At 44.8% G+C, this 7,815-nt stretch overlaps 2 protein-coding genes across 2 annotated transcripts in view; one reads left to right on the forward strand and one right to left on the reverse strand.

Annotated features, from left to right (window-relative positions):
* Positions 1–7,815, forward strand: part of ANKDD1A (ankyrin repeat and death domain containing 1A) — a 61,884-nt gene that overhangs the window by 47,104 nt on the left and 6,965 nt on the right. The window lies entirely within an intron of this gene.
* The window catches only part of SPG21 (spastic paraplegia 21 (autosomal recessive, Mast syndrome)), a gene marked incomplete at its 5' end in the record, with an annotated part of 31,947 nt that continues 29,154 nt past the window's right edge, over positions 5,023–7,815 (reverse strand). The window contains 2 exons of the mRNA XM_011968069.1: positions 5,023–5,737; positions 7,259–7,399. Of these exons, the coding sequence (XP_011823459.1) occupies positions 5,621–5,737; positions 7,259–7,399 (258 nt within the window). The remainder of the gene's footprint in view (positions 5,738–7,258; positions 7,400–7,815) is intronic.

Here is a 7,815-nt window from a genome sequence, read left to right on the forward strand (position 1 = left end):
CCTCCTGGGTTGAAATGATTCTTGTGCCTCAGCCTCCCGAGTAGCTGGGATTTACAGGCGCGTGCCATGACACCCAGCTAATTTTCGTATTTTTAGTAGAGATGGGGTTTCGCCATGTTGGCCAGGCTGGAAAATTAAAACATAATTTCACAATTATTCCTCTTCCACCTTAAGTAACAAGAGTAGAATAATTTCTGTGTTTTTATCTTATTCACATAAATGCATGCCATGGCTTACCACAGTTACAATGTGTTTTCTGAAAGTAAAGATTTTTTTACCTTGAAATTACAAAAATTATTTTCAGTTTTCCGAAATTCGATCTTTAAACCAAAATAATTCAATTTTCATGGATGCACAAGTGTTGAGAGTCTCATATTCATACTTTCCTTCACAGCACTATAAAGTTGGACTTGGAAAATTTGGACAGCCATTTGCCATTGTGATTTTTATTCATTTTTCTCCTGATTATTTGACAAAACTTGTATCCACATTGTAGTTGTTTGTGTGTCTGCTTCTATTGCATATTGTAAAATTATTAACTACTTCCCAAAATAGTATTTCTCTCAGCAGATATTTCTTTGGTACTACAGGACTGAAATCATTTCTCTGGATGAATTTTATACAACGAATTTTGTAATTTTTTTCTGAGACAAAAAAGTTCTTAAATACAATAAAATTGAAATGTTGAAATATATCTCTCAAATCCAGTACTCATTTCTTTTCTTTGGGAAATACAGGGCGAAATTCCAGGTCAGACAAGCTGTCACAGATTGGTGCTATGTAAGCACAACGGCTCAACTCACTGCCAGTGAATACTTCCTGAGTGGATTTTGTGCCAGGTGGTCTGCCAGGAGTGGGTACAGAGATGAGAGCCCACAGTTCCCTCCTTTTCCCCAAGCTTATGGTCTAGTGGGGGAGAAGGGCTTGCACACCAATAACTGAAATAGGGTGCAGTCCCCGCTGCAATGGATGGGTGCAAACAACCATGGGACTTCTTCCTGGAGGAAGGATGAAAGGACGGGGATGAAGCTCACAGAGGAGACGGAAGTGGGGAAAGGGCAGTCCAAGCCAAGAGCACCGCCTGAGCAATGACCCACAGGTGTGGAGAGGGACCCCCCTCGGGGCGTGGCGTGGTGTGGCTGCAGCACAGGATGCGTGGAAGGAGGGGGAGCTGTTACCTGAGGGGTGGGAGGGGGAGGGGTGCAGATGCGTTGGAAATTGTTCCCCACCCCATCACCAAAAACTAGATGTCTCATAAAGTAGAAACTGAACAGAATAGACTCCACCTTTGGAAAACACACATCTGCTTGTCCTTTCAGAGTCTACTTTCCCTTGCTAATTGTGACTCTCCTTGTTTCTAAAATGTATATTTAAATCACTTTTCCAATGTGTATTTACTTACAGTTACTCCCCTCCCTTTTCCTTTTTTTTGAGACAGAATCTCGCTCTGTCACCAGGCTGGAGTGCAGTGGCGCAATCTTGGCTCACTGCAAGCTCCGATTCCCAGGTTCAAGCCATTCTCCTGCCTCAGCCTCCCGAGTAGCTGGGACTACAGGCGCCCACCACCACGCCCGGCTAATTTTTTGTATTTTTAGTAGAGATGGGGTTTCACCATGTTAGCCAGGATGGTCTCGATCTCCTGACCTCGTGATCTGCCCACCTCGGCCTTCCGAAGTGCTGGGATTATAGGCGTGAGCCACTGCGCCTGGCCCCTTTTCAAGATATATACTGTACTTAAAACTATTCACATATAGTAAGCAGGTTTATATACTTAAAGTGCAAAGCCTTTCTCCTGTGGATCCCAAGGTAACTTCTAGAAGTGGGTGCAGGCCCTGGATCACATCATGTATCAAAATGAACCCATAAAATGCACAGGTTAAGAACTGAGGTGGAGTCCCTGGCTCTTAGTGGAGGTTGCGCCCCTCATCTCTTCCCGTGTGCAGAGTTTCAGTAAATGGTTACAGTACTACTTCAGAGTTTCTGAAACTGTGGTCTGATTTCCACAACAGAGGTCCTTAGTGTTCATGCACTGGCAAGTGACAAGATCAGACCTGCGTGTGGACCACACAGAAGCTGGGTGGGGGTGGGAGGAGATGGCTGGTGAAGCCAGTGAGGACTGCAGTAGTCTGGGCAAGAGATGCCAAAGCCTGGCCTGTAGTGAGGAATGCTGAAGTCTGGAGGCAAGTTGCTAGATCTCTGAGAGTCAGGGGATGTGGGTGTAGTAGATGTGGAAATGCACTGCCTGGACCCCCTTCTTCCAGGAAGGCCTTTCCATCCAGCTGCGGGAGTGCACTGGGCAGACGGCCTCCAGCTGTCAGTCCTTCAGTGTCCGCCTCAGCTGCAGAGAGCTGCCCCACCGAACGCCCTGCCTTCCCCAGGGCAGCTGCCTCTGGGAACTGAGCATACAGACCCAGCCATTTTAGTTCTCCATGAAAATATTCCAGTGGGCACTTCAAGCTCCTGTGTGCCCTACCGAGTTGGCGGGTACTTGATCAGGCCTGCATCACAGTTCAATTTCGCTGTCTGCCCAATCCATCTTCCTTTCACAGATTTTTTTTTGTTTTGTTGTGAAGATTGAGTCTCACTCTATTGCTTAGGCTGGAGTGCAGTGGCACCATCTCAGCTCACTGTAACCTCCGCCTCTCTGGTTCAAGTGATTCTCCGGCTTCAGCCTCCCGAGTAACTGGGGTTACAGGCACATGCCGCCAGGTCTGGCAATTTTTTTTTGTATTTTTAGTAGAGACTGGGTTTTTCTATGTTGGCCTGGCTGGTCTTGAACTCCCGACCTCAGGTGATCCAACCTCCTTGGTCTCCCAAAGTGCTGGGATTACAGGTGTGAGCCACCACACCAGGCCACAGATGTTGATCCTTAATAAACATCTTGCACCCCAAATTTCATCTCCACATCCACTTCAGCCTGAGACATGGGGGTGGAGGAGTGAGTGGGGGTGGAGGGTCTAAGATGGCTGCGTTCCTAACTGGGGATTCCAAGGAACAGTGATGCCAGGACCTAAGATAATAGGGCTAGACTACCAGCTTTAGCCTGGTAGTCTGTCGAAGGCTGGGATGCCTGTCAAAGGCTGGCCTGATAGGCCTGAGTACGCATTCAAGACCAGTACTCAAAATTGATCAGGGCTGGCAATGACAACTTGCAGTCATCAGGGTGCAGAGCTGGGGAGTAGTTAAAGCTGTCAGACGGCTCTAGTAGCCTCAGATGCTACTAGTTAAAATGTCAAGCTTCGCCCTTATGGTTTACCAAGTGTTTCCATAACTCACGACTGTTGTCAAGCCACAGATAGAGAAGACACTGTGGCCCCTTTGTGGAAAGATCACTGGTTTTAGGGATGGTCAGACTCAAGTTGGCATCCCAGCTCCACCCCTTACTGCTTGACCCTGAGCAAGTCTCTTGACCTCTCCCAGTCTCCAGGTCCTCACCTGTAAAGTCAGGATAATCAGGGCTGTACTGGGGATGAAGTCTAAGAGGGTATGGCCAACCCAATATTCCGAAACCTGGCACATAAAGGGAAAGAAGCGCTGATGCTTATTTTTCTGTCTAAATTGTACCTCAGCGAAACCAAGCAGTTGATGAGGGCAAGTTTTTGGTTTTTTTAAATTGGTAATTTCCAGTTAATAAATGCAGAAGGAAAGATAAAAATTAGTATTATTACTGTTCTGCAACCCCTAATGGAATGATGCATCTATGCAATGGTCAGCAGTGGCAGCTAAGCCAGCAGGAGACTTTCTCAGGACTGGATCAGGCTGATGATGCCTGAACACACCCAGCAATCATAACAACTTAGACACAACCAGATGTGATGTGCCTCCTGAGATGAGGCAAGAGAAACACACAGCCCCACCTATGCAGTGTTCTTGCCAAAAAGATCGAGCTTGACCTGATCAAGCCTCTTGATGTAACTACCAGTTTACAGGAAATACCAGGGACAGAGAAACAAGTGGAAGGATACTATGAGGCTGCAGTTGGAAAATCTGGACTGTGGGGCAACTACAGGGCAAATGAACCTGCTTCTTCACTGAATATATGGCAAGAAAAAAATAGAGGAAGGAGGAGCTTCCAGTTCAAAAGGAATCTAAGAGACACTTCAATCAAATACAAAGTGTGGACTATATATGAAACCCGATTAGAACAAGTCACCTAAAAAAAAAAATTATGGAATAATTGTGAGTGAGAACATTCACTGGATTATTAGACAATATAGTGAAGGAATTATTGGTAAATAATTGAAGGAATTATCGGTAAATTTTTAAGTGTGATAATGGTATTAAGGCTGTATTTTAAAGGTACACATAGAAATACTTACAGATGAAATGATGCAGCACCAGAAATGGCTTTAAAATAATTTAGCGATAGCAGCATGTGTGGAAGAAATGCGGGTAGGTTAAAAGATGAACAAGGCTGGGCACGGCGGTTCATGCCTGTAATTCCAGCACTTTGGGAGGCTGAGGCGGGTGGATCACCTGAGGTTGGAAGTTTAAGTCCAGCCTGACCAACATGGAGAAACCCTGACTCTACTAAAAATACAAAATTAGCCAGGGTGGTGGTGCATGCCTGTAATCCCAGCTACTCGGGAGGCTGAGGCAGGAGAATCGCTTGAACTCAGGAGGTGGAGGTTGTGGTGAGTTGAGATCACGCCATTGCACTCCAGCCTAGGCAACAAGAGCGAAACTCCATCTCAAAAAAAAAAAAAAAAGACATAAGCAAGACTGAGAGTTGATAATTTTTGAAGCTGGGTGATGGGGACATCATCTATTATGCCATTTTCTCTACTTTATGTGGGTTTAAACATTTCCACTCAGGGGAAAGAATGAAGATAAGAAAGGTACCTGGCACACAGTAGATCAATAAACGATAGCTTAGGGTTATTTTATGATGTGCAAACTGTACTTCTGGGAGATTAAGTAACTTACCCAAAGTCACACAGAATTGACAACCATGACCTACTTCTCAGAAAGTCCTAAGCCTGTGTAGCCCAGTTGGGCAGCAACAATAATCACAAAAGCGACTCAGTGAAACTGAATTTTTATTCCAAATGACTGTAATATCTAGAAAGGCAGTAGCTAACACTCAAAACAATTTGCTTAAGTGTAAATTAAAAGCAGTTGATTTGCAGGAGAGCAAACAGTGGGGTAGTGGCCATGGCACTCTGATCATGGTTATATCCAAGAAAGCATAAAATAACCAATGTCCCAATATGCAATCTGGATGTGCAGCATTTACAGCAAACAACATAAAAAGAAAGAAAGAAGAATGGAAAAGAAAAGAAGGAAAAAACACCACAAAGTTCCAAACCTCAGAAGTTAACATTCATTTAAGAACACAGTGGTGAAGACTTTTGGTAGCAAAATTTGCATGGTTCTTAAAATGGGAATCTTCGAAAGTACTTCTTCAAATTCAAAAGCTAAGAAAACCAAGAGGGAACACTTGCTCAGGCTTAGTGGAGCTGCTGCCTGTCACGAAGATGACCATCAGTCCTACTTCCCAGACACAGTGAGAACCGGTGAGCCTGACGAACCTGAAGGAAAAGGCCGGCTGGCGGGCGCTGATGCCACTGACTATACGAGAACACACCGGGTCAACTCATCATTGACAGCGAGACACACACTACTGCTCCTCCTGGTTGATGCCGAGGCTGCCTTTCTGTACCTCAAGCTCCTCGGCACTGACCATTGATGGGTCAATGGCTGCGTATTTGGTTCCATGGAATTGTAGCAAATGTATCTGTTGAAATGCAGAATCATGATTTTATTTTATTTTATTTTTTGAGCTGGAGAGTCACTCTTGTCGCCCAGGCTGGAGTGCAGTGGTACTATCTTGCTCACTCCAACCTCTGCCTCCCGGGTTCACCCAATTCTCCTGCCTCAGCCTCCTGAGTAGTTGGGATTACAGGTGCCTGCCACCACGCCCAGCTAATTTTTGTATTTTTAGTAGACACAGGGTTTCACCATGTTGGCCAGGCTGGTTTCAAACTCCTGATCTCAGGTGATCCATCTGTCTCGGCCTCCCAAAGAGATGGGATTACAGGTGTGAGCCACCGCACCCTGCCAGAATCATTATTTTAAATAGCTGCATTACCGAGTAAAATGTATACTGCCCTCTATAAAAAGTTTGGTAGGAAAACATCACCATAGTAGACAAATGTCTTATACTTCTAAAATTTACAGACTAATACATACTAAATAGAGAAAAGTCAAAGAATTTTTTGAAACTACATTTGGGATCTTTGTTCCTCACTCCCTGAGCAGTCTCCCTGAGTCCCTGCAGAGTCTCCTGAGACATCTTAGATGGTGCATGCTCATGAGACATTTACCCTTCCCTTCCGCTGAGTTAGGTCCTTCCAATCTTCTGCTACTGTGACTAGTGCTGCTATGATGAATATCTCCGGGCATCAAGTTTTCCTGTTTAGGATCCTGTTTTAGGACCCTGTCTTCTATAGGGGGATGACAGGATCAAGGAATATGACTGGTTTTTTAAGGCTCTTGATTCTTCTTGCCAAATTGCCAGGGCACTCACCCTTCACTGCTATTCTATTATCCATTTAGTTAGAGTATGAAGGGATGGTGTTTGTTAGTGCTTTCTTTTTTTTTTTTTGAGATGGGGAGACTTGCTCTGTCGCCTGGGCTGGAATGCAATGGTGTCATCTCAGCTCACTATAACCTCTGCCTCCAGGGTTCAAGAGATTCTTCTGCCTCAGCCTCCTGAGTAGCTGGGACTACAGGTGCACGCCACCATGTCCAGTTAATTTTTTTGTATTTTTAGTAGAGACAGGGTTTCACTATATTAGCCAGTCTGGTCTTGAACTCCTGACCTTGTGATCTGCCCACCTCAGCCTCCCAAAGTGCTGAGATTACAGGCATGAGCCACTGCGCTTGGCAGGGTTTTCTTTTAGTGCATTAAAATTAGATCAAGAAGTCACTTCACAGGACTCAGATTGACCCCATTTAGGTCGGATGTCTTGCTCTGACGGAATTCACTATGTCCAGAGGGCAAGGTCACATCATACCAATGGTAACCTCAGTGTGTGAATGCAGGCCTGCTGTCCTTAGAAAAGGGATCTCTAATACATCTGTTCACATTATCCTACAAATTATAAATGTAAACCACTTTTATCAAGTCAATGCCTCATTCCTACAAGGAATTCTGTAGTTCCCCGATTCCCTTACTAGTCCATTAAAAAAAAAGGCTTTATGTTGCAAACGTATGTTGGGCTCAGAGTGCTCTGGGTTTCAAGCTACGCCTTACCTGTATATAAAGATTCACCTCTGCACTTCTGCACAGGTATGGGAAATTGCCTCCTGTTTTCAGGTGAGCTCTTCGGGCATTAGGATACAGCTTGTACATTTCTTCTTTAGCTTCAGTTGAAAGTGCACTCTGATCAAACACCTTTAAAAAAACACAAAGCTTCAGCACCATAGGAAAGGTAAAACACACACACACATACACAAAGCTGTAATCGATTGGTGTTTTAATATGTTCTTTTCACACTATGGAAATGCTACCCTAAGTATTCCTTTCATATGAAGAGACAATTCTGAACCCCTAGCAGCCTGAACTACCTCCACTGCTGATCCCTTGTGACTTCTAAGTCCAACCTAGGACAATAGCTACAGATTTTGCTGCAGAGTATCTCCTGCATTCTTCTGGTGGGGGGAAGTTCTTTTTTTTGTTTGTTTGTTTGTTTTTTTTGAGATGCAGTCTTGCTCTGTCGCCCAGGCTGGAGTGCAGTGGTACCATCTTGACTCACTGCAACCTCCACCTCCTGGGTTCAAGCGATTTTCCTGCCTCAGCCTCCTGAGTAG

The sequence above is a fragment of the Mandrillus leucophaeus genome, unplaced genomic scaffold, assembly GCF_000951045.1.
Source record: "Mandrillus leucophaeus isolate KB7577 unplaced genomic scaffold, Mleu.le_1.0 Scaffold12, whole genome shotgun sequence".
In the NCBI taxonomy this organism is placed as follows: Eukaryota; Metazoa; Chordata; class Mammalia; order Primates; family Cercopithecidae; genus Mandrillus; species Mandrillus leucophaeus.